This window comes from Taudactylus pleione, unplaced genomic scaffold, assembly GCF_031769625.1.
Source record: "Taudactylus pleione unplaced genomic scaffold, aTauple2 ptg000110l, whole genome shotgun sequence".
NCBI lineage: Eukaryota > Metazoa > Chordata > Amphibia > Anura > Myobatrachidae > Taudactylus > Taudactylus pleione.
The window spans coordinates 7,208,981-7,236,812 of NW_028284512.1; the positions used below are offsets into that span (position 1 = coordinate 7,208,981).

Below are 27,832 nucleotides of genomic sequence, written 5' to 3' on the forward strand. Positions count from 1 at the left end.
CTGCTGTATCAGTCCAGTCCAGTGGTGCTGTGTTGCTGTATCAGTCTGGGGGAGACCTGCTCTGCTGTATCAGTCTAGTCCAGTGGTGCTGTCCTGTGCTGTATATTCAGTCCAAATAATTTTTACAGGGGCTGAGCTGTGTGGTGTAGGGCAACGGTGCCCTGTGCTGTGTATTCACTCCAGTCTCCTAATAAAAAGGGGTGATTTAATCCAAATAATTTTTACAGGAGTTGCCCTGTGTGGTGTAGGGGTACGCTGCCCTGTGCCCTGTGTTTATTCACTCCAAATAAAAAGGGGTGAATTAATTTACTAAGACAGTTATCTTGAATGAAATGGAAATTCTTATTTATTGTATTTCCTTTTGATCAATTGTAAACCTGGATGTTCCTATATATAGTATGTATGCTCAGGGGACATGCTCTGTACATCACCCTGATATTGACCACGTATTCTCTCCACTGATTCTACTGCAACGCTGCCTTTCTTTCTTTCTTCCTCCACCCCCCCTCCTTTTTTCTAATATTTTTATTTTTTTCTGTTATGTTTTGCCATATGTACCATATGTAAAGGTGAAATAACTAGGGGTAGGGACGTTAACCACCTAGGAACATCCTCCCTTATATGTCACCTGCAGCACGTTCATAAAAAGTCACTGTCAAGTTCAGAAACTGTGGCTAAGACCGTAAGCAGTCCAGGGACACCTAAATCCCTTTAGAGGGAGATGTAACAAAGCTTGGAGAGAGATAAAGTACCAACCAGTCAGCTCCTGTCATATTACAGCCTGTGCTTGAAAACTGACACTTAGAAGCTGATTGGTTGGTACTCTAGTTTATCTTTCTCCAAGGTTTGATACATCTCCCCCAGAGTCAATGACACCTGGGTGTACATAGGGATATTAGATTGTTATATAGTTAAGGCTGTTTTAATGTATGAAAAGTTAAATAATCTCTTTTTCTAACAAGGGTTTATTTTAATGTTTTGTACAAATATTCTGTATTTCAACAATAGCTTACTTTTTTCTACATAGAGAGCTTCACTTATCTGCCTGATTGCTTCTGAACTCGTAAAATGCTTATACAATAGAATGGGATAGATTTATCAAACCTTCCAAAGAGGACAAGTGGAGGCGTTGCCCATAGCAACCAATCAGCTTCTAGCTACTATTCTATAGAATGTACTAAATAAATGTCAGCTATAATCTGGTTGCTATGGGCAATGCCACCACTAGTTCTCTTTAGAAGGTTTCATTAATTGCCAACACAAATGACCTGTTGCCCATAGATATTAATGGAAATGTGCCCCACTGCTCACAAATGACCCAGCGAATGGTAGAATAACTGATTGGCTTTACCAAGCAATGACTTTTGACTAAAGAATTCCTTAGCTATCATAATACAATTAATTTAGACAGCAGGGAAAACTTGGTGCTCTATTTTGTTTAGAGTAATGCCAACCCTTGACTGGTGAAATTATGTAGTCTCTCCCTGAGCTCTCAATAGAAGAACATATGTGAGTATCACTAAGTACTTCAAGGGAGCTATGTAACTATCCCGTGAATATATTTGCAGTAGATCTTATAGGACTGCAAGACATGCTGTCTTGCCATCTTTTCACATTCCTAGTCTAGGCAGTAAAGAGATGTGGCCACCCAGATGGGCTTTTATTTGATTCTACTAGTGGCTTGATGGGAATGTATATGTACAGTAGTTTAAATGTCTCAGTACTCCAGGGAATGCCCAGTTATGTCCCTGGCATTATCAACACATACACGATAGCCGGAGATTTGCCAGGAACAGCCATTGGTGATAAGTTGTACTTACAATATGTATTGCATAAAGTAGCAATAATGAAAACATAAATCTGCCACAGTGTCATTCACTGGAAAAAAGGTTAAAAGGCAACATACAAGAGATTGTGGACAGTGGCGCCACCTACCTGTCCAGTAGAGGGGGGCTACAATTGTGCACACAAAAAATGAAAGCAGCTTCTAGAGATTGCATTGGCTGCAGCCCCTAGAAGCACAGTAAGGTTGGCGGAATAGAGGGGATGTGGCTTCAGCCCTGCAAGGTAAAATCCGCCACTGATTCTGGATATTCAATCTCCCGAGGTAGGTGCGTACAGTCGGTCCCACTTTGGAGTTCCATGAATATCACCAGGCTCTCATAGATATTCCAGTGTCACACACAGACTGATGTTACTGCCGGAGGTTATATTTGCAAAAACAAATGGACTGAGAGAACCTCTAGTCCTAGTGCATTCTGCTTGACTGGCTAAAGTTCACAAGTTTTAAAAAGTAAACATTTCTAAAGTGACTTATTAGCATATAAGACTGTTAGGGGTCTATTTACTAAGCAGTGTTAGGAGACAGAGTGAAAAGTGATAAGTTGCCAGCCAATCAGCTCCCAACTGTCATTTTTCAAACAGCCTGTGAGATGACAGTTGGGAGCTGATTGGCTGGCTCCTTATCACTTCCTTATAACTTTTCACTCTGTCTCCTAACACTGCTTAGTAAATAGACCCCTTACTCTTAATAAGATCATAGGGGTATCAATAACACCGTGTGTAAATATATCAATTGATTCTCAAATTACATGACACATATGTCTCAAGACTAGAGATGTGTGCAGACTGCCGTGCTTTGGTTCTAAATCATCGTCCTGTTTTGGTTTTAGCAAAACCACCCTGAAGTGTTTTGGTTTGGCTTCAGATATCTTTCAAAATTGATAAAAAAATCTAAAATCAGGTAACGTGGACCTGTTTTTGTTCCTATAGTATTATATTAACATCAATAACGTTCATTTCCTGTCAGTTTTGACCACCTAACAGCACCTGAAATTACGAGGGTGGGACTTACAGATGTTTCCAAATACATCTTGCTTCCTTGCACGTTAAACAACCCTTTTAGTCGTGCCATGCTGTGGCGTGACCTGGTAGTGGCGAGCAACTTGTTACCTTCAAATGTGTCTTATTTGCAAATCATTGTGAGTAGGGCACACACGGCTTATGCTGATAAAATCATGATATGCGGCATGCCTATATTCTGTCTGCAGCTGCGGGTGTGTCTGCATGTGAAATGCTACATTACAGTGTCACAGCCACTGACACTGTAACGTAGCATTTGGCATGCAGATAGACCCGCCGTCGCACACATTCTATAGGCATGCCGCATATCATTTTAATCAGCATAAACCGTGTGTGTGTCCTATTCACATCGCTTTGCAAATAAGACACATTTGAAGATAAAAAGTTGCACGAAAATTCTCTCAGCGGTACCGAGTCACATGGCTCTCACGCGACTTGTAGCGCACGGAGGTAGGATGTATGTGGACATATCTGTGAATGCAATCCAAAATATGCAAGATCCAGTTTTTAATTGGTGAGAAGATCAGTGCCGGTACTCAGTTCTACTCAGAACCCCAACGTGATCCAAGCCAAGAGTCAGTTCAACTTGGGAACCTCAAAGTTGGGGTGTATTCGGTTTTCAGCAAAGCTGAGCCGCTCATCTCTACTCAAGACACATAAGTCGCAGAGGATGCATGATTCAAATGTTCCAATAAAATGTAATGTTACAATCAGAAATATCTACATACATTTATATACTGTATACAGTAGTAGGGACAAATGTGTAATATAGGAGTAAGTTGTGCTATATGACTTGACTTTCCATATTGTGTTTTCTTTATATCTATTTACCAACTAGATACACTGCGCCAATAAACCACACCACACAATATGTGTTTATCATGATATAGTTTGTAATTTTCTTTAACAATACCAAGCTATAGACAGGGACTTACAGAGGCCTATACACTACCGGCTGATACAAACTTCAGAAACACTATTTACATTCAAAAAGATACATCTTGCACCTGCCCGGGTGCTGCTTGATTTCCCTTTAACCCCTTCACCACCAGGAGTGTCTGCAGCCTCCACCCCTGGCCACAAAAGTGCTAATGAACTTCTCCAGAGCTGGAGGGTAAACCCCAAGGGGGAGGTTTATCAAGCTTCCCTAGAGGACAATTGGAGGTGTCGCCCATAGCAACCAGATTCTAGCTATCATTTTATAGACTGTACTAGATAGGAGAAACACCTCCACTTCGTCTCATTAGAAAGTTTGATCAATCTCACCCCCAAGCCTGATCATTCACGTACACTCTTAAGACAATGCCAGGAAAAATGCCCCACTGTACAGCGTTCCTTCTAAGCTGTCTTCGGAAAAGTTTTATTGTCAAAACTAAACGATACAGAATGCAATGTACTAAGTAATGGTCAGCGCAGCATGGAAGCTGTGCCATTTCTTGAGTGCCTGGCTTAGAGGATAGGAAGCCAACCTATAACTGGCTGTTTTGGAACTATAAGTCCAAGCATGCCTTGTCAACCAGTGGTATGCTGGAAATTGTTGTCAAGCGACAGCTGGGGGCCATATGGCTGCCAAATCTGCTGTGTTGGTGACGATTAAATGACATGTGAAAGATGAACAATCAATTGCAACACAACCTGTGCTTACCACTGTAAATCATGTATTGGAAATGTGATTGGATGACCAATCATTCACTCTCTCCCTATGACAGAATGACATTTCACTATAATTCCTAGCAGAGCGTTATTAACTCTTGGTTTAATCTGCCCTGTGTTCTTTTATTTAGCATTACTGATATCCTATAGTACACGGTCAATTTTAAACACTTAGGTAATTTTTGTTAAAAGTATTTTGTTTCTATTTTGGGAATGTAAAATAAAAATTACCTATTTTGGGAATGTAACCCATTGATACCCCCATATTCCACTGGTGTACAATATTTGACCTGTTGTTAAATACGTGTTGTAATAAATTATGTGTTATGTGGCCAAGAACATTTTCAATCAAAATGCATGAAGATATAATAACTCCTTTTCCTAAAATGCAATTATGAAAACAGCTGGATATTATTTTGAAGGCTGCAATGATGCAGTATGGATAGAAGTCACATTTATCACAGGCTACAGTTATGGGAGGCTGAATAGCAGAATTTTTCAAAGTTCTGCCTTGATATAATCATTTACATTTCAAAGTATGTATATACTTTCTTACTTCATTTTCCAAGTCGTGTGTGTTCAATTTTATTCTTCACAAGTCTCATGCAGCTAAGCTAATTCAGAGTGGTATTTGTTATAAGACAAAATAATATATACTAGTGACATCTGTATTGGTTTATAATGGCCAGAACTGCTCATTAAGTTTCACTTTATTATCAACTTACACTAGCAGTACAAGGAGGAAAGGAGAACCATCGGCTTTTCAACTGTTCGTATATTATGGCCTAGAATTATCAATAAGTTATATTCTTGATATAGCTCGATACTACTCTTAAATGGTGCTCCAACCAATCACCTCCTGTCATGTGTTTGAAAAATGACAGTTAGAAGCTGATTGGTTGGAGCACCATTTAAAATGAGTAACAAGTTATAACAAGAACATCACTCGTTGTTGGCCAGCTAGTCAGTGGCCTGGTCTGGATAAACTGGGAGCTATTATTTAGCAACAGTTGCAGAACCACAGTTTGTCCATCACTGCAAGTGATACCTTGTGGACAATGCTTCTGGGCACAAACAGATGCTGAGAGTGTCACAGGTACACATCTTGTGGCTCGAAAACCTACGGGTGCCAGCATACCAGGAGGCAGCTACAGCACCCACCCTGCCTAAAATTATGTAAGTCATGAAACTACTGGACCATTGATGGATTGAGGAGACCTTCGGACTACTTATTACTACTTATCACCAATCATGACATCTACTCTATTATGGCAAGCTGATACAAGCACTCCCATAACAAAACATCTTTTTATTATCTTTTTCCTGGCACTGTCAGCTATTAAAATATTACTGCGTTCATGTACCTGCCCCCTCCCTTTCCACACCCACAAAGAAAACAAATTTAACATCCACAGTTAATAGTGATAACAGACAGGGGTGGTGGTTAAAAGAATGAGGCCCTTTATACATACACAGCCCTTCTGTCTGGAAATATTCTGCTGAGGGCTCCAGGCAGCCACCTCTGAGGTGGAAACACTGCTGCACATTCCTGCAAAAACCTGGGGACAGTGGGTAAGAATGAGTCACAGGGAGGACCCTGAGGCACAGGAAGATAAGGTGACTGGGGCGGTTTCCCCAAATAAGCACCTTAGCCATTATGCTGTACCTGCCCCTGAGAAAAGACAATGGGAAACAAGGAAATTTGTTTTCCTTTGGTCCTGGCATCCTAAAAGTGCACTCATCTTCGGAAAGACCGGTGAGATTTACACTTGTCTAGATTCAACACCTCCAAACAGCTGCTTCTGCACCAAACATGCAATAAACCCTGTTATCAAATGGAGGGACCCCTTTTGTTTCAGGGACAACTTGCAATCAGTCTCAGAGTAATGTATTGCAGGTCTCTATGTTAACAGAGGGGTTAAAGGTTTGTTACCTTCATTGCTCCTGAGAAGCACACCATGCAGACAGGAACTGCACATAGGGTTGCTGAATTAGACTATAACGCTTATATAATAATATGATGCAGGAAGCACGTAGATACAGTAGCGCATAGCAACAGTCAGATATCACTTCTGATAAGCCAACAGATTAGACTGGTTGCTGTGATCTACAACATTCCGTTACTAAGTGCATCACATCGTTACATCAGCATTTGTGTTGTATAAAAATTCCTACTTACCACTACATTTAAACTACTCACTGGAATATCGTGATATGTCGTATTTATCTCCTCTACTACAAAAGAGAGGCCATGTTGTCAGGCGGGTCTTTATCACTGGCAACTGGCATGAGGACCGGTACGCCCCCCCCTCTCTGCCGACCGAGAAGCTGTAAACTAAACAGCATAAAAAAATAATACTTTTTTTTTTATTTTTAATTTACTCCTTTCTTCTTCCAGGGGGACTCCCAGCGATTACAAGAGCGAGGGCTTTTTTTTTTTTTGCTATAGCCCCAGAATCTGGTTCATTGATTGACAGACGGCATAGACGGTGAATGAGAATGGCGAAGAGTACAGAAGGTTTAGCCGTTTTCGGAAAAAGCACACCTATGCATACATTGTTCAGGTTTCATGTTTTTTTTTTTTGGCAAGCTGCGCTCCGATAACTAGACCCACAGAGCTGGTGGGTCCCAGGTGGTGGGCCACAAACACACTGAAAGAGATAATTACAAAGTAAAGACACCATAGAAAAGTAACACAGGTCCTGTGTGAATGCGAAACTTGGCGTGAGAGAGAAATGCTTTTTTTTTTTTCTGTTTTTTTTTTTCTTCCTTCCTTTGGTTTTTTTTTTTCTTTTTTTTTCTGTATTTTTATTTTTTAATTTCATATGTGCGTCCTTCGTCGTGATTTTTTTTCCTTTCTTTATAACCTCTTACCGTTCAATTTTTCTTAAATAAAATGAGAACACTGGTACCCATCCTCTGCAGAAACCGTTGGCGCCCGTCCGTTTTCTCCTCTTGTACGGTTTTGATTGCTAAGCACACGAGTCATGGAGTTGCAGTCCAACAATGTACAGCAGTTCAAACCATTTGGTGCAAGAGAGACTTACAACATCATATACTTGCCACTCTGGCACCAAATTGGCAAATAGGTTTGCAAGCAAAAAATAAATTCTCCAGATCCATCAGGTTTTTCCCATTGCCCCCACCCCCGACCCCCTTGATGTTCATCCTAAATGTAGCCCCTAAAACCTTCCTCCTTCAAAAATTTGTTTCGTTACTCAATTGGGATGTTGGGGTTAACTGGTGAGGTTGCACCGGAGCTGTCGTTGCCTCCCGGAGCTTCCTTTTCCTTTTTGCCGCTGTACTGGCCAATGAACGAACCATCTTCATTAAACTGCACATCCACGCTTCCGCCATAGTCAGCCAGGCTGTCGTCACTTCCGAGGGGCTTTACATCTCCATTGAGGGAGGGCTGGCTGCTGGTGAACGGCTTCTCATCATTGTCGCTAGATTAAAAATAAATCAAAGGAAAGGGGGGAAAGGAGAATTATTTGTGGTCAGCATGGTCTTTGCTAATTTTTTTTTCCAGTTTACATTAGTTGGACACCATCAGATGACTTTAATTTATCAGTTGGTCACACCCTCCTGCAATTTTTACTATAGACATTGCTTTAGATTTACGGCTAACATTTTCGCCTTCACTTCATCTATTTATGTCAACTGCCATTGTTGTTGCTCTTGGATGTGATACTCTGCATTATTGGCCTGATTTAAAGTTGCACGTTAATGCTATCGCAGCTGCAATTTTAAGCGAAAATATACTAATGCAACATTGGCTGGGACTTGTACTGCGATGAGCTATAGCAACTGGATGCAGATCAGGCAAACACAACTCCTTGAGTGATTTCATGGTCACTCAGAATGGCCGCCGTATTGGAGGCACTGGCGCCATGTTTCCTGCATACGGGATCACAGACAAAGGATGTGACGCCCCCAAAATGGTCAAGACACACCTGTGTTTGCGTTTTTTGCCAACACTACCCATTACCTCCAACAAACGCTTCCTGCCTGTCTGCGACACTGCGAATAAAAACTTGCAGCGTGCGACTACAGTAATGTACCTTGACGCATGCGCAGTATGACATGAAGAGATGAGTAATAAAGACAAATGTAAACTAGATAGATAGAGAAGGCGTTATAAAGTACAAATTGCTGAAAGGCCGTTCCGAGCTAACACCTTAAATTCAAGTGACGGTGGAAAAGCCTTGTTAAGTGTTGTATGTCCAACGGGCTCAAACAGTCAGTAAGGAAAATGCAACCCATGCCAAAGACCTAGATTACAAAAGTATCACTACAATGAATGTTAACAGGGAACTGTCCAAGGTGGGGGAGATGTACTAAGCTATGGAGAGTGTTAAAGTGGAGAGAGAGAGAGAAAGTACCAACCAATCAGCTCCTAACTGTCACTTTGCAGGCTGCGTTTGAAAAATGACAGTTACGAGCTGATTGGCTAGTACTTTATGTCTGTCTGCTTTATCACTCTGCAAGGCTTAGTAAATCAGGCCCATGGTACTGTATGACATGAGTGGGATGTAGGATGCACAAGATACAAAGGCCATGGGAGACATAGGAAAAGGGTGTGTACAAGATCTTACCAAAAGGAACCATGCTCGGAAAAACAAAGCAAAAATGAGGATGCGGCACTGTGAGAACTCCCTGTACTATTAAATGATATTAGATCATGCAAACGACTACAGTGGTGGTACAGCATGACAGTGACTTGAAAATTAGGTTAAACGTCTACCATAGAATACATTTAAAAGTAGACATTAAGGGCCCGATTAATTACGGATCGCTTTTGCGATCGCAGCTGCGATTACGCACGCAGACCCACTGAGAAAATATGCTAATGTTTGCAATGGCTATACTGTCACAGCCTAACATAAGGACACCCACTTTCCCTTACTCACATCTGCAATACCTTGGAAGTCTGCAAAACCATCGATAACATCGAGTACCATCGGAGCCTCACGCACAATTACAACAGGTCTAACCTTACTCAGAATTGACTAACCTCATCGCACGCAGTGAAAGCTCCAGCTGCGTATGACGTTGCAGTGGCTAATTCATGCACGCGTAACGGCATAAAAAAACGCCCTGACAGACCTGCGTTTCCCCGACCACCCCCTCGCGTGGATACTGCGATCGCGGTGGAGCCTTGGCGCACGTGCACTGCGATGCATTAGAATGCGCAGTACGCAACAATCGTCCATCTGCGTGCGTAATTGCAATAGTGATCCTTGCTGAATCAGGCCCTAAGAACTCTGTAATAATATTATTTAAAATGATATCTAAAGTTTAGCATTGATTTCATTTGAAAAATAAATGACAGTATATTGGTTGGTTTATTATGTATTCCTCCTCTATATATCGTGTAGAACCTCCTTATAGCTGAACAAACTAGGCTAGAATCTCTACTTGAACAGCCACCCCGGCAGGTGTTAAAGCATGTATGACACTCAGTCAAATGCAATCTTACCACTGTAAGCATGTCCAAGCCCTCATTATTAAATTAGCAAGGAAAGATTTATGGTCCATCCTTCAGCTAATATGGATGCTGCGAGGATCAGGAAACCAGCAGACTGTTGTCATTAACATGCACATCATGCACATAGAGGGATGTGAGGAGTGTTCAGGAAATAGCTGGGGGAAATCTGAGCAGGAACGCATTGCCCAGCTGTATATGCCATTGCACTAGATTAGACAAATAGTGCAATGATGTCATTCTTAAAGGATAATTCCACCTTTGGGTGCAGAACTTTAAAAGTAACTATGGGCCTGATAGTATATTATACGCAATAGCACAGCCACTGTGTTGTTGTAACAGCAGCTGTGCTACAATATGCAAAATGCGCAGGAGGCGTCTTGTGCACATAGAAGCCTCTTACCGGCTTCTGTGATCAGCAGCTGCTTCCGCAGCATCGGATCACTTGCATGACCATCGGACATCTCGGTGACCCTCATCTTACGCTGGATTGGAGGTATAATAACGCTGCTAAGGCCAGGAAATCTGCATTGGAAGACGCAGACCTCGCGCACCTTCAAAACAGGCCCCATTTTCAAGAACACCGCCCGTTGTCCCCTCCTCCCCACTCCAGGCATGTCAATTATGCTGCGTCTTAGGGGACACAGAGCCTGATTCAGACCCGGTCGCAAGCGCTGAGCGCTCGCAACCGGGTCGATGGTGGCCCACAGCGCATGCACACGACGGAGCCGGCTCCGTCGTGCGCATGCGCCAGACCCGGCTAGCGACGGGCAATCCGTCGGTCCGGGTCTCGCACCAAAGGGGGCGAGCTGTCGATGTTGAGTGACAGCTCGCCCCGTTTGGTGGGCGGGCCGGGGGGGTGGCTGCCCAAACGGAGGCGTTCCCGAGGAAACGCTTGCCGTTTGGGGGCGGCCCCACTGACATCACGAGTGATGTCAGTGGAGAGCTTCTGGCTCTGTTAGAGCCGAAAGCTCTCTGGGGCTTGCGATGAACGAGACCCTACCACAAGGGTCTCGTTGCAAGCCCAATAGTCGCGATGCTCTTGACCATCGCGACCATCATCATGGCCGCTCGCTATAGCTGTGGGTGGTCACCCACAGCAATGCGAGCGGCCAGGAGGCCGCACAAAAAAAAAAAAAAACGCCCAGATTCAGAGCGAGCGCTCTTTCAGTACAGATCCTGCGCAGGCACCGATCGGCAAACACCAGAGTTGCACGCAAACCATTGGGTCCGTCTGAAACAAGCCCTATGCCTACTGTTCAGGAAAGGGTGGGGTGGGGTCTACAATTTAAAAGTTTGCAGCCAAAGGTCGGTTTATCTTTTAAAGAAAAACTACAATGAATGTGAAAAATAGTAAGTCACCATTAACTCTTTCATTATTTAGAGACAAGTAAACATATTACAGTATGTAGCTCAGTTGCATTACGTTATAGATAAGTATATTCAAAATGAATAAAACATCTACTGTATACAACACGCAGTATATTTATGTCAGTGCTGCATTATGTGGACCCACACTCATATTACCACTGTACTTGTACTTTAAGCTTTTGAGAACTCAGACCAGTGATAAATGAAAAACTTACAGGGCTCTATTTATCATAGCTAGAAAAGCTCTATCTGCGGCACCAGAGATAGGATATATTCCTAGTTATTAAAGGTTACTGCCATAGGTGCCTATCAGCGAGTATAACCGGCAGTAGCCATCACTGGGGCTATCCGGTGTAACAGTTTACTTGTGCTGCCTAGTTAACTAATTACTTGTCCATCTGAAAATAGCGACAACTGGGGGCCAGGAATAAAATTCTTTATTAATTGAAAAAAGATTTTTTTGTTTATTTTTGACTGATATTTATTTTTTTGTTATTGAATCTACAACTGGAAGTCCCAAGTCCAGGCTTCCAGTGCAGTGAACCTGCGTGACCGGCAATGCTAAGAACGCTATTAGCAAGTAAAGCAGTAAGAGTCATCCTACTGCTGCCTGCCAGTACTGCCGGGGAGCTGAGGATCACTGAGCCCTGGTTAATGGTGAATTGGGTGGAAAAATATTTTCTATTGTTGTGATAACATTCTTTCTTATAGCCATGTTTTGATAAATAGGCCACCTTAGTGTTGATTGGACGCACCAAGGTCCCAGCAATAATGACCAAATAGCATCTCTTAAGTGCCTAACAAAAGCGTAACACTTCATCTATTGACAAGCATGCTTTTGCTTCAGTAACATGGATCATTCCCAAAAGCTTATATACTTATTGGCTGGGAAGTTGGTATTTGCTCACTGGTCACTCCCCGATTGTCCTGGAGGTCAATGTCTTTTTTAAGAGGTGCCCAGTTCCTACATCAGATACAAGAGAAAGTTTATTTTTCATTTATTTCTTTGTACAGTCAGCACTTTGGACTCTGGAGGATGAGGCAGTGAGGTAACAGAGGAGGTTTAGGTTAACTTGTTGCCCTTTCTCACAATATAGGCCCTCATTCAGACCCACTCGCGAGCGGCTGTCCGCTCGCAAGTGGGTCGATGGTCCCCACTGCGAATGCGCACGACGGAGGGAGCTCCGTCGTGCGCATGCGCGAGACCCGACGAGCGAAGGACTTTCCTTCGCTCGGAGTGTCTCATCAAAGGGGGCGTGCTGTCGATGGTGACTGACAGCACGTCCCCTTTGGTGGGCGTGCCGGGGGCGTGCCTGCCAGACGTAGGCGTTCCCAAGGGAACGCCTACCGTCTGAAGCCGGCCCCACTGACATCACTAGTGATGTCAGTGGGAGTGATTTTGGTTCTGATAGAGCCAAAATCACTCCTGGCCTTGCGGTTGAAAAACCCAACCGCAGGCTTTTGCTCGCAGTTTCGATGGTCGCGATGGTCAAGACCATCGCGACCATCATCCTGCACGCTCGTATATGCTGTGGGTGGGGACCCACAGCCATACGAGCGTCCAGGAGGACGCTCCATATTAATGGAGGTGGGCCCTGATTCAGAGCGAGCACTCTGGTCAGAGCGTCCTGCTCTGAATCAGGGCCTTAGCACGTTGGGCTAGCAAAAAGAGTGCCTCTCCAGAAGGCCTCCAGGTTAAACCAAAAGGAGGGTGCATGAGGCAGGTCCAGGAGGTGTACCTGACAACATACAGGTGGCTTTCAATTACTTCCTATCTCCTGCCGCTAATAGGGGTCAGGTAAAATACCCGGTACCTGGTGCTTCCTGACATTAAAGTGATATTTAAGCCAACAGCAGATCATGGTATTACTGTTACACCTAATGCTGGCTGTTGGGTGTAGTGCAATTGTTTTTTCCAGAAGACATATTGCATACTGTACTGTATTTGAAAAATGCCACGTTTAGTGAATAGGAAAAAGGTAAAACTTTTTATTATCAGTCTGTTAGCATCCAATGGATGTGTATCTGTTTTCTGTGTCTCACTCATCTATGCATAGAGCAGATGGCTCCATATTGATTTAGAAGAGAAAATAATTATAGCCCTGATTATAAATATCAGAAGAGTATCAGATATTAGCACTGATGGGTTTAGCGCACGTCAGACTAGTGAATGTTATACGTTACCGGTTGTGTGTAGAATGATATTATTATACACTACTACAATATATATTAGAAGTGTGACCGGGGTATCCTGCATTCAGAAGCAGAACATATAGGCACATGCAGGATTGTAGAGGCAGCAGTATATGAATTGTTACCTATTTCTAAAGAACGTACTGCTGTTAACAAGAAGAGACAAACGACAGTGACGTCACAAGGAACAATCACAGACATAAGACTAGTTGAATGACATGTACTGTACATAATGAACATGCAAGCTACAACAGTGCATACGGTATGCCCTCACCAGTGGTAGAGACATCACATATTAGACAGATATTTCAGAATTTGCCAACAGCCTGGTATTCTTACTGTAATTAGTCGGGTGTAGTATATATTACCGCCGGCCACGGTTCAAATCCCGACAGCAGAAGCCCGTCAGAGGTAGAGATCCCAATCGCTAATAAGGTAAGTATGACTAACTCTATTTTCCCCCCTAACCCTCCCATGGGGTGCCTAACCCTAACCTCCCCCCAAGTGCCTAACCCTAACCCCCTCTAAGTGCCTAAACCTAACCCCCCCTTCCCCTAGCCTATAGCTAACCCTCCCGGGTGGGTGCCTAACCATAAGTCCCCCCGAGAGCCCTAAAACCTAACCCCCCCCCCTGCGGCTGTCCGCGCCCGTCGCTTGGTTTACCTTCATTCGGTAAGCTGGGTGTCGGGCTCCCGGTGTAGGTCTAATGACAGGCGTCGGGTTTTCGATGCCTGTCATTAGTACCTTGCCGGGATTTGACAGTCGGGAAGCCAGCGGTCGACATTTAGACCGTCGGCTTCCTGACTACATCCCAATTAGCCATATACAAGGCTAAAACACACAGTAATCTTTCACGTTCTTTATGTGCCTACTTTATGTCATAACTCGGATCATACTAGTGATGGCCATTGACCATCGATGGTTAATAAACAACGATGGTTCCCTCCACATGGTTGACGTTTTTTATCATCAATGGGGGAGGTCTGATGGTAAAAAGCCCATCAATTTTCTGTATTGCGAATGTGCGTCTGTGTCTCCTTCAATCTGCACATATGTGGCTATGAACCATCAATGGTGTTTCCCCTATAGTAAAAACCATTGACCATTGATAGTTAGTCCGTCAATGAAGAACCCTAGTTCATATCCCAAATGGTTCATCATGTACAGCCAGATATGGACTTCCCACCTTCATTAAATATATTTGTTTCCTTTCTCCCAATAAACTTCGTATTGATCTCTCAACTATCCATAATATTACCCACAATAGTAAGGTACTTGTCTTGCTTTTATTTCAAATGCCATGCATAGAATTTATTTACAAGCTTTATATTATGCATCTAAGTGGGCCAAAAAATGTTAACATTTTAGCAAAGATTAAGAATTTGAGTTTAATTTTGGGTATTAGAATTTTAAAAGATCTCTGGGCCTGATTCAGGGCCTGATTCAGACCCGCTCGTGAGCGCTGAGCGCTCGCAAGCAGGACGATGGTGCCCTAGTGCACATGCGCACGACGGAGGGAGCACGAGACCCGCATAGCGACGGCCAAGCCGTCGCTATGGGTCTCGCACCAAAGGGGGCGTGCTGTCGATGGTGAGTGACAGCACGCCCCCTTTGGTGGGCGTTCCCATGGGAACGCCTACCGTCTGGGACCGGCCCCACTGACATCACTAGTGATGTCAGTGGGAGTGCTTTTGGCTCTGATAGAGCCAAAAGCACTCCTGGGCTTGCAGCAGCGAGACCCTACCGCAGGGTCTCGTCGCAAGCCCGATGGTCGCGATGGTCTTGACCATCGCGACCATCTTTTTGGCCGCTCGCATAAGCTGTGGGTGGTCACCAACAGCTATGCGAGCGGCCAGGAGGCCACTCCAATTTTAGGTGGGAGGGCCCTGATTCAGAGCGAGCGCTCTGGTCAGAGCGTCCGGCTCTGAATCAGGCCCTCTGTTCTATCCTGCAAAATCATGCATTCCTTTAAATGCTTAGGGAAAATATATCAAGCCTTCTAAAGAGTGGATAAGTGGACAAGTTGCCCATAGCAACCAATTAGCTTAGAGGTAGCATTTATCAAATGCATTCTATAAAATGATAGTTAGATGCTTGTTGGTTGCTATTGGTAACTTCTCCACTTTGCCCACTTCTCTGTTTAGAAGGCTTGATACATCTCCCCCTATTATTTAAAGGGGATGTAGTCAGCAGACCGATGGCCGCAAGGCCACCGGTCTAAATGCCGACAGCTGAATCCCGACAAAGGAGTTAAGATAGGCGTTGAAATATCTTAATCCTGACGCCGGAACACAGGACGGCTGTCCGAACGAGGTAAATCCGGGGCGTCCTTTGTGTTAGCCACAAGGGGGGAATGGTTAGGTTTAGTTTAGATAGCGGGGTTAGCGTTAGGTTTTGGGGGGGGAGGTTAGGGTTAGGCACCCCTAGGGGGGAGGGTTTGGCACCACTAGGGGGAGGTTAGGCTTAGGCACTAAGGGGGAGGGTTAGGTTTAGACACGAAGGGGGGGTTAGGATTAGGCACTAACGGGGAGAGTTAGGGTGCGAGGTGGGGAGGGTTAGGGTTAGGCTACAAGAAGGGAGGGTTAGGGGGAGAAGGGGGGAGGGTAAGTATACTTGCCCAACCCCTGTCGGGATACCACTGTCGTTACTGTGACAGGAGGCATCCTGACAGCTGGCATTACATACCGATTCCCTCTAAAGGGGTTGGGTATGAAATACCAACTGCAGCATCCCAATTGATGAAGATCCCAACAGGGGTGGTAAGTTTGCTATCCCTACCCCTCTCCCCCCTAACCCTCCCGCCAGTGGTGCCTAACCATAACCCCCCCTTCCTGCTCCCTATACCTAACCCTCCCGGGGTGCCCAACCCTAACCCACCTTCCCGGTAGCCTAACCCTAACCCTCCTCAGGGGGGGTGACTAACCCTAATCTCCCCCCGAGGGTTCCTAAGCCTCACCCCCCCCCCCACAGCTAAGACCCTAACAAGCCCCGCTTACCTTCATTCGGGATGCCGGCTGTCGGGATTTCAGCGTTGGGATAAAGATAGGCGTCAGCATTTCGATGCTTATCATTAGTCCCGGCTCGGGCTTCCGATGGCCAGCATTCCGGCCGCTGGTAATATAACTACATCCCCTATAAAGGTCCTTGACATAATCTGACACATTGCAGCAACATCAAAATCAGCAGTCTGTCCTAGTACTGCTCCCAATTGTGTAAATGTTGAGATTAACCAGTTTCTAAAATGTTGCCTAATGCGTGCACATAAATAACAGTAAACATGCACAAAATGGGCTGATTTAATCATAACATCATCAATAGCAAAATGCAGTAACAGGCAATATCACATAACATTTAACACTGAACAGAGGTGCAAATGTGGACTTTCAAAAATACAGTTATGTTTTGATGAAATCTGTACTTAAATCAGCCAAGACATATTGACAATTCTTTATTGTGATCAGTGAGCGACATCAAGTTGAGCAAACCCCTCATCCGGCAGCCGCTGTAACACTGCATGAACTGAAATGAAGTGATGCACAGAGACAATAGCCATGTTTATAAATGGCACGCTGCTCTCTCTACTGCATAACGTGGCCAGTTCCCGTGGTACCAGGGATGTGCTAGTGGCACTGTCACAACCGCAGTGCTTTGCATTTTATTTTATTTTTTTATTATTATTATTATTATTTTTTAATAATTTAAAATGATGACTATACCTAACATACAAGTTGAACCGTATAAAAAAAAGAAATGCGTTGCAGTATTCACAATTCTACAGAGGAGATGTAATAGCCTGCGGGATGCAATCCTCACAGTGATTCCAGGGAGTCCGCCCAATCTTTTAAAGCGGCGAACATTGAAATGGCAAATCCATGGTTGGTTGTGCCTTTTAAATGACTGCCGCTTTAAAATATTGGGCAGACTTGCCAGGATCACGTCGATGCCTGCATCTCGCAGGCTATTACATCTCACTCTATATGCATCAGCTCTGACTGAGAATTCTACATATATTTGTGAATGCTACTTTCTGCATAAGATAATGCAACTTGTATTTTAGACTTATTTCCCATTGATCAGCTCAATCAAGCCAGACATGGGAAACGCTCACTCCTCCGGCCTCTGCAGCTTTCACTAAACTTTATTCTCCATTCAGCGGCTGGAGCAGCATCATGGGAGATTTAATTTAGCCAAGGCTGCAAGCTGGATGTTACCCATGCTTACAGAAGCAAAGGTCTGATTACTGCCACCTACTGAATCATAAAAGGGTGCAAACTGAATTCAATAAACACCCAAAGTGCATATGCGCATCCCCCATGTCATCACTGCTAGAAGGAACTGTACCCAGTGAGAGCAGCTTACCTCTCCAGAGATCTGATGGGCAGCATGAACAAGAAAGTGGAGAACGAATGCATAAGGTCAAGCACACCAATCACACGCAAACAGTACATGTGGGCGAGAGCCCTGCAGCCATTTCTATAAACATTTGGTACGCAAATTACTACCATGTATTAGCTGCTTCTTCAGAAGCCTTTTACCGCCTACACTAAAGACATATTGTTTTTACATGATACAAAAAACGCTCCCTATATTAGCGCCTGGACTCATAGGTTTTTGACTAGTTGGACACGCTCCCTGCCTGAGATGTCAATTGCAGAAATTGACAGTGATCAGAAAAGATGTGGAAGACAGAGAGTCTTTCAGTAACACGTAATTGGCTGTACTGGTGGTGGGAGGGCAAATAGTAGTGACACACAGCAGGCAGCATGTACAGTGAATACCTATGCAGAGAATCAAGATTAATTAATATGTATCAAACTTTCTAAAGAGGACAAATAGCTCAAATAGCTCATAGTAACCAATCAGCTTGTAAGTATCATTTATCAAGCACATTTTATAAAATGATAGCTTAAAGCTGATTGGTCGCTTTGGGGAACTTCGCCTGTTCTTTTTAGAAGGTTGTAAACTTCTCCCATATTGATTGGAATGGGCAGTGCCAAAAGTACAGATGTGTCCTTGCTCATCTAGCCTCATTGAGCAGTGCGATATGCCTGGCGTGATGGAGCCGCCAGGTCCCGTGCAACCCTGATAGAGTCGGGCATCTTTTTTGACGAACATGCAGCTAAGTGGCAATGTGATGTGACTAGGATGCACCAGGAGACTGTGCTGATTCATCTGATTTGTGACACTTGTATATCTGTGTGCACTTGAGACTGTAAACCGGAACTTGGCATGGAAAAAAGCTGTGGCTTCTACATCGTAGCACTTCACACGCTGATTGAGAGACTCAGCCGCATGAAGATATACAAGTGTCACATCACATATATAATGAATGAGCACAGTCTCCCGGTGCCACTTAGATGCATTTTCAGCAAAAAAAAAGAAGCAAAATATAAGCCCGGCTCTACGGAGTTTCACGGCACCAGATGCGCAGAGAGGGGCTGTTTGGCGTGTCTGCAGCAAATTTGAGTGAGGACACATCTGTATGCCATAACAGTGTCTAGGAAAATAAAGATAAATAGACATACACCTGTATGGGTATACTGTCTATATGCTTAACCCTTCAGTGGTAGTGGTATTTTAAGAAAGGATTGCTTACAATACTGCACCACAAAACCTCCACAAGACACGTGGTACATAAATGGCCGCAGGGCTGGATTGCCAGAGCGCTGATCATCATATCTGTGAGCACCGTATCATATAGTTGAACATCAAGTGCAAAAAGTGTAGATGGTACCACACAAAGCATGTGATGAAATACTGTGACACGGGTACTTAGGAGGTGATTTTATATAAAAGAACAAGTAGAATACATGTCCTGTAACTCATAGCAAACTACGACATCTTAATGTTCATTATTCTGATATAATACACTAATGAGTACTGATATCTGATGGGGTTGCTACAGGTTTCAACACAGGGTTGTGGTGTACAACATGTTATTAAAGTATGTCTGGGGGTAATGTATCAAGCCTTCTAAAGAGTTGAGAAGTGGACAAGTGAAGAAGTTGCATAGCAACCAATCAGAATCTAACTAGCATGTATGAAGCACCGTCTGTAACGATAGGTAGAAACTGATTGGTTGCTATGGTAAACTTCCACACTTGCCCTCTCTTTGGAAGGCTAGATACATCTTCCTGTTTGTGTGCTACAGTATGTGAATTGTTAGCTGTCCTTGGTGCCGATGCAGCCTCAGACTTTAACATCTAGTTTATAACGGGCTTTGCTTTGGAGCTTGCCGTGACCTCAACAGCTAGTGAACCACGTACAGAGGACCTGATTCAGAGCCGGACGCTATTTGCGGACGGTCGCTCCAAAAAAGGGGCCGGCTATTTAAATTGTGCGCTCGCTCATTGCGGTTTGTTGACGCCTCTATGTCTGAGCGAGCGAACGAAAAATGCGCTCGCTATTTTGTAAAGACGCCCCTTTGCAGTTCACAACACACGTCATCTCCGGTATTTATTAATCGGGTACATCGAAAGGCATCTGAACTGCTCGCAGTGCTTGTGGTAGGTTTTTCCTACCGCGATAACTGCGAGCAGTTCAGGCTAAAAGACAACCAAGTGATGTGGTCGATGACGCTCCTTTACTAATTATGCACACCCATTAAACGCCCTTTTGACCGTTTGGCAGGCCTGCGCTTGGATCTCCACTCCCCCGTTTTCAAGCACCTTCCCCTGTTACCACCCACAAACGGTACATTCTGTCAATCAAATTAGCAGCCCCTCGCTGTTTTGCGAGCGCACAATTTCCGACCGCAATGACTGGTTTACGCATGCGCATTACGACCCATACGCATGCGCAGTTGTGCGAACATCGATCAGAGCGAACGAGCGGCCGCTTACGAGCGGCTCTGAATCAGGCTCAGAGTGCTTACTGTATCTCTTTATGGTATAGCTTAGTTTTTCTATACTTTGTAGCTGTAACTTTCATTGGTTATTACCCTGTTTCTATTAAATCAATAAATGTGATTTAATAAATGTGTTTAAAAATAGGTGCCCTGGCTTACGTGCATCTACATAAATGTGTAATTTGAAAAGTGTTGTTGTTCAATTTACAATGCCTAGAAACAAGTCTGAATTAATCCTGTTCTGTCCCCCCCCCCCCTTCTAGTTGCATAAAATCATTGCCAGCTTCCAAAACACAAATAATATTTGCATAATAATCTGCAGCAGGTGCCCAGAAAGTCTGTTCTTCCTTGTATAATAAAGAAAGCAAAATCTGGTGTAATTACAGCACAAACATTTTTTCTTCTTGACATGTATCATAAAAAAAAAAATATTATTAATTTTATTTAATCAAGATTTATAAAATAAACTTAGCTCCTAAATAATCGGTTCTGACTTTCTGATTTTTATTTACAAGACCCACGAAATTAAGAAAACAACCATTTACTTTATGTAACACTAACATATTTGTATTGTTTTATTAGAATATGTGATATATTGTATTTATTACCTTCAGGTTGGAATCAAATTTTAAATATACATTTGATGACTTGTTAATTCATATATTTTAGCTGAAAAAAATAAGAGAACTAAAACCTAATGTTGATTTTCCAATTAAATGGTTGACCTTTATTGCCTACACTTATAGGATGTTAGTAATAGGATAACCCTAAATGTTCTACCTGTATTCCCCAAAAGTTTCATCTTTCATTGGCCGAGCTTCAGAATCCACTTGAGTGTCTTCTTTATCCTTCACTAAATGGACAGAAGCGACAGACATTAACAAACAGTAAATAAACGTTACCATAAGGAAACTGTTCAGAGAGAGTGACAGATCCATGTAACAGTCTCGCAGTAGATGTAGTACTGTAGATAGAGGAGGTGGGACAATATCTGAAGCTCAGCAGGCTACGCAATATACTACTATGAGGTAGGATGTAGTTATATGTGCATACTGTGGCAGCCATTCATCTATTGACTGAAATCACCGGATAGATACAACAAGCCAGAATTTTGGTCTATTCAGCATCAGAAATAGAAGTATAATGGCTGTCTGAAAGCAACATCTGAAATTGCTTTACTTGCTTAAGTCAGTAGGGGAAATGAACTGCGATTTGTCAAAACCAACAATTTTCCGTGATTTTTGCTGTGGGAGTAAAGCAGTGATTTTTATTTCAAGGCATAACCAGCCTGGAATACAATTCTGCTACAGAAAATGTCAGTTCATTACATTTTCCCCACGTAGCCTGTCCATGTGCTTTTGCGGTATGTTTTGTGCCTCTGTTCTGCATATAAGCACGGCAATAGGAAGGAATGAGGTCATCTGCTGTAGTTGCTGGCTTAGACTATCTATTGCATCTGGCACACAATAGAGTTGAATGAATAAAATAACCGGTGAACAAGGTATGAAAAAATGAGCAAAACAAGGGCTTAGGTGGGCAAACTATAAGCTCTTCACTTCCTGGAAATATGGAAGAGCATTTCCATAGAGCACATAGACAGCACTCTGCAGAAGGTGAGAGCTGTAATATTCATTGGAAACTGTATATTTCCCCAGACACCTTGGCTGTGTCTCACTTGTATTTCTAAGGACTACAATGTGCTTTAAATTAAAAAAATGTGACAGTGAATTCCGGCTGATCCTGCGGCACTTCCAGCGGTGAGTAATGCTAACCCCTAACTCTCCCCCTAGTGCCTTACCCTAACCTCCCCTCCCGCAGCCTGAGCCTAACCTTCCCTCTAGTGCCTAACCCTAACCTCCCCCTAGTGCCTTACCCTAACCTCCCCTCCCGCAGCCTAACACTAACCTTCCCCCTAGTGCCTTACCTTAATCCTTCCCTCTCGCAGCCTAACCCTAACCTTCCCCCTAATGCCTAACCCTAACCTCCCCTCCCGCAGCCTAACCCTAAGCTTCCCCCTAGTGCCTTACCAACCTCCCCTCCCGCAGCCTAACCCTAACCTTCCCCCTAGTGCCTTACCTAAACTCCCCTCCCGCAGCCTAAACCTAACCTTCCCCCTAGTGTCTTTCCCTAACCTCCCCTCCCGCAGCTTAACTCTAACCTCCCCCTAGTGCCTAACCCTAAACTCCCCTCCTGCATCCTATCCCTAACCTTCCGCCTAGTGCCTTACCCTAACCTCCCCGCCCGCAGCCTGAGCCTAACCTTCCCTCTAGTGCCTAACCCTAACCTCCTCTCCCGCAGCCTAACCCTAACCTTCCCCCTAGTGCCTTACCCTAAACTCCTCTCCCGCAGCCTAAACCTAATCTTCCCCCCAGTGTCTTTCCCTAACCTCCCCTCCCGCAGCTTAACCCTAACCTCCCCCTAGTGCCTAACCCTAAACTCCCCTCCCGCAGCTTAACCCTAACCTCCCCCTAGTGCCTAACCCTAACCTCCCCTCCCTCATCCTATCCCTAACCTTCCCCCTAATGCCTTACCCTAACCTCCCCTCCCGCATCCTATCCCTAACCTTCCCCCTAGTGCCTTACCCTAACCTCCCCTCCCGCATCCTATCCCTAACCTTCCCACTAGTGCCTTACCCTAACCTCCCCTCCCGCATCCTACCCCTAACCTTCCCTCTAGCGCCTTACCCTAACTTCCCCTCCCGCAGCCTAACCCTAACCTCCCCCTAGTGCCTAACCCTAACCTCCCCTCCCGCAGCCTAACCCTAACCTTTCCCCTAGTGCCTAACCTTAATCCTTCCCTTAACCTAACCCCTAACCTCCCATAGCCTATTCCTAAACCTAAGGTCCGTGCAGATGTTAACATCATAACTGTCGACACTGTTCAACATTGTAAATGTTGACATAATAACAGCATCCCATTTAAAATAGAAAGATGAACATGCAGTTCGGCCATGAGCATAGTGCAGATTAGCAATTGGTTTGCACATAAATTTGTGCCAAGTATAAAAGTGCTGAGTGAGACCCATACTAGTGCCCTGTGCGTCCCTGCCGTAACACAGAGCACTGAGTTATACAATACATAATATAGAAGTTACATGTTTAGGGATGAACATCCATTTTGTTTGTGTATATTACCCTTAAGGTGGGATAAGTGTATTGGAAACACTGAGATGTCCATTATTATATACAGAACCACTGCTATGATTTGAATAAACATTTCCTTGGCCTGTAATACTATAAGCCATATATTATTTACTGGACTCTGCAAACCTCTCAACATAGGGCCTGATTCAGAGATGGTTAGGGGACATCTCCAATTGTTTAGGGTCTGTGCATGTGCAAAACGGCTCCTGTGATCTTGCTCGCAGACCCCCTCTTTTGGGGGGGCGGAGGGGCTACGGAACTGCCCACTGTTCCTGGAAATGAGGACGCGTCACCCCCGTTTTCGTGGAGGGACCAGGCCAGAGTGTAGGGCGGTGGACGCAGATTTTCTGGCCTCGCAGCTGCCAGGACCCGGCCAGGCTGTGGTAAGCTTCAGATGGTCGCGATGGTGCCCTCAAGCTGCGACTTCGGTCGCAGCGCTGGGATCACAGATGCAGCAAGGAGGTGTCTATCTCCTATAGTCGCCTCCTGCTGCACTTCCATTAGTGATGGTAGGAATAGCACATCTGTTTGTGTGTGGCTCTTCAATTCCGTCCATTGCTGAATCAGACCCATAGTGCATACAGTAGTATAACATATTCTCAGGACATTACTGCACCATCCACTTCAGGGAAGATTAACATGACACAGGAAAAAAGGTAATTTACAAAAACACAACAACCAGATTTAAGGTGGCTTTGTGTGGACACAGTGGGGGTGTTGTTAAGGACAGCAGTCACCTCACCTGAGTACTTTCCACCTTTGCTGCGTTTGATGAAGCACAGGATGAGCAGGATGAGCAGCAGGAGAACGATTGCACTTATCAGAGCAATAAACCAGCCCTCGGTAGCAAAGCCTTTCTGAGTTTCTACAGCTGTAAAAGACAAATGATATATGCTCTGCATCAAACAAGAGCTGAAATGGTGCCTGCAAGTGTAAAGGCAACAAGTTAATAAAGGCAACAAAATTCAGACCAAGCCATCATTAGTTGTGGCCCAACAGCCTCCAGCTGTGTTGCAAATCTATATAACATATAGTGACATTTTGGTACATCATTTTTATTAGAACAAATACACACACAAGTACTTTCTTTGGGAGCCACGCCTCTGGATCCTTTACTATTTGCTAAATTCAATAGAGTTTTTTTTACGTGCATGGGCTAAAAATGACTAAATGACCAGAGACATTCTCAGAACCTCATCAACACAGATCCTCTCACTGATACTAAGGGATAAATTTACTATGATGCACATTTTAAAGCCAACGCACCTTTGGCGTTTTCAGCTGCCGGGTTTATTTATTATTAATTGTATTCAATACAAAACCAGGTGTGTTTCGTATGGAATATAACTGTTCTTTTAAATCCAGTGGCCAAAACTGCCGAAGACGCGGTGGCTTTGAAAAGTGCCACATAGTAAATTTAGCACAAAGGGGTATATTTATTAAAGTAGGAGTGTTTTTTAGAAGTGGAGATGTTGCCCATAGCAACCAATCAGATTCTATTTAACATTTAACTAGCACCTCCTAGAAGATAATAGCTAGAATCTTATTGGTCGCTATGGGCAACATCTCCACTTCTAAAAACTCTCACTTTAGTAAATTTACCCCTAAGTGTCTGGACTCTACTGACTTGAGCAAATGTTAGCGCTAAAAAGTACTGATGTTGGGGATAAGGTAGTTTTTTAAGAAAACTAAAGAAAACAAACCCAAAACATTATTTCTATTAAGTATTTAAAGAAAAAATGGGGCATATAATAAATCTTCCAATACAAAAAAATCCAAATGATATGTATATCTTCTAATCAGATATGACCAATTTGAAGCATAAATCATTACTTTATCGCCAATTCTAATAAAAGCGTATAACAAACAATAACATCAAAAAGAACTAAAGCAGCTATTGACTTCTTTTGTTTTGCTCTTGATAGAAATTTTAATAAAGCTTTACCATGCTTGATATATACTTTTTTGTCTCTTTATTATTTTGCCTCTTTATTATGTTCACTTTCTGAAATAGTTGAGGGGTCTCTTTAGTAAAATATGCAGAAGCCTCTTCATAATTATCGGCATATTTAGGGAAATCGATATGTTTAGCCATAAGTCCCCCCAGGGATCCCTAAACCTAACCATCCCCCCCCCGCGTCAAGACGCTAAAACACCCGGCATATCTTCGTTCGGAATGCTGGGTGTCGGGGCTAATGATAGGGCCTATTATTAGTCCCATGTTGGGATGTGAGTGTCGGGATATCGGCGGGCAGGATAGCACCCGTCGCTATCCTGACTGCATCCCCCTTTATATTTATTTTGCTGGGACAGACAATGTAATAAAGGCCTGTCCTGGCAAGCAGAAAGCTGTACTGTAGGGGACTTTGCAGCAGCACACAGATATTGGGACTGCACCTTTAAATTCCCTCTTACTATACTTTACATCATTGCAATGCTTTAAAGACAATTGTGAATGAACAGTCTTTCGTATACTGCAACCTGTGATACAGTGGCTTGCACTGCTGTGTATATACTGTAGATGGCAATGACTTATGTTTGCATTATATGCATAACTGCCTAGAAGTCGTTAATAGTGCACAAGGAGATAGTGGGCCTGATTCAGACCCGCTCGCGAGCGAAGGACGCTCGCAAGCGGGTCGATGATGCCCGAATGCGCACGACGGAGGGAGCTCCATCGTGCGCATGCGCGAGACCCGGCGATCAACGAGGAATTCGTCGCTCGGGGTCTCGCACCAAAGGGGGCGTGCTGTCGATGGTGAGTGACAGCACGCCCCCTTTGGTGGGCATGCTGGGGGCGTGGCTGCCAGACGGAGGCGTTCCCATGGGAACGCCTACCGTCTGAGTCCGGCCCCACTGACATCACTAGTGATGTCAGTGGGAGTGATTTTGGCTCTGATAGAGCCAAAATCACTCCAGGGCTTGCGGTCACCGAGACCCTACCGCAGGGTCTCGTCGCAAGCCCGATGGTTGCGATGGTCTTGACCATTGCGACCATCATCATGGACGCTCGCATAGCTGTGGGTGGTAACCCCACAGCTATGCGAGCGTCCAAGAGGCCGCTCCATTTTTAGGGAGGAGGGCCCTGATTCAGAGCGAGCGCTCTGGTCAGAGCGTTCAGCTCTGAATCAGGCCCAGAGTGGTTTGCTTCACTGTGTTTATAGACAGTGATGATTCATATATACGTCACATGTATAATTCTGGTTTGAAGTCAATTACCATAATATATGTACAGTATACGTTTAGTGCTTCCTGATAATATACTGTAGTTATTGGTATGTGACCTACTAGTACATACCGTTTATGTGACGCTGTGAATGACTTGGTAACAATTTATAGAAGTTTGGGAATGACCCATTAGGATATATGATTTATTACCATACAAGCATATCAATATATTGTAATTTTTTCCCATCTGTAGCATAAACTGAGACATCTTACTGACATACAGTACAATTATTTAACACTTTTTTGAATCTGTGATGTTTGAACACCAAGGGGGGAATACAATTAGCCGCAATAAGCAGCTTTTTTGCAAAAGCCCCCCCAAAAACGGCTTATCGTGCAACTAAATACATAACGCGCGATCCTATTGGATGCAAATTCTACATAGCATTTAGCATAAATTAATTTCACCACCTCCTGAGTTGGTGAAAAGTCGGGACTTGGTTCAGAACCCTAGGACACCCTCTTAAAGACTAATTCGGAAAAAAACTAATTTAATTAGCTTTAAAGTGAATGGAGATAAAGTACCAGCCAATCAGCTCCTAACTGCCATATCACAGGCAGTGTTTGAAAAATGACAGTAAGGAGTTGGGTGGTTGGTACTTTAGTTCTGTTCACTTTATCTCCATTCGAGACTTAGACCCTTTAATTTGGCCAATAATGACATGTAATTTTTGGGGGGATAAAGGGCCTGATTCAGACCCGCTCGCAAGCGCATTGCGCTCGCAAGTGGGTCGATGGTGGCCCAGTGCGCACGCAAAGCGTGTGCACTGCGCGTACGTAAGCCCCGGAGTGAGCGCAAAAAGAGCTCGCTCTGGGACTCACTACAAAAGGGGCGGCTGTCGATGTTGATCAACAGCTCGCCCCATTTTGTAGGCATGGCGGGGGGCTGGCTTCACAAACGGAGGCATTCCCATGCAAACACCTGCCGTTTGTAGGCGGCCCCACTGACATCACCAGTGATGTCAGTGGGAGAGCTTCCGGCTCTATTTCAGCCAGAAGCTCTCTGGGGCTTGCGACAAAGAGACCCTACCACAAGGGTCTCGTCGCCGC

General features: G+C 44.1%; 1 protein-coding gene across 2 annotated transcripts in view; it reads right to left on the minus strand.

Annotated features, from left to right (window-relative positions):
- Positions 1-3,733: 3,733 nt before the first annotated feature.
- Positions 3,734-27,832, minus strand: part of L1CAM (L1 cell adhesion molecule) — a 223,560-nt gene continuing 199,461 nt past the window's right edge. For both annotated transcript variants that reach the window (XM_088471131.1, XM_088471130.1), the window contains 3 exons: positions 24,297-24,425; positions 21,192-21,264; positions 3,734-7,961 (listed from right to left, as the gene is read on the minus strand). In XM_088471131.1, the coding sequence (XP_088327257.1) occupies positions 7,730-7,961; positions 21,192-21,264; positions 24,297-24,425 (434 nt within the window). In that variant the 3' untranslated portion in view covers positions 3,734-7,729. The remainder of the gene's footprint in view (positions 7,962-21,191; positions 21,265-24,296; positions 24,426-27,832) is intronic.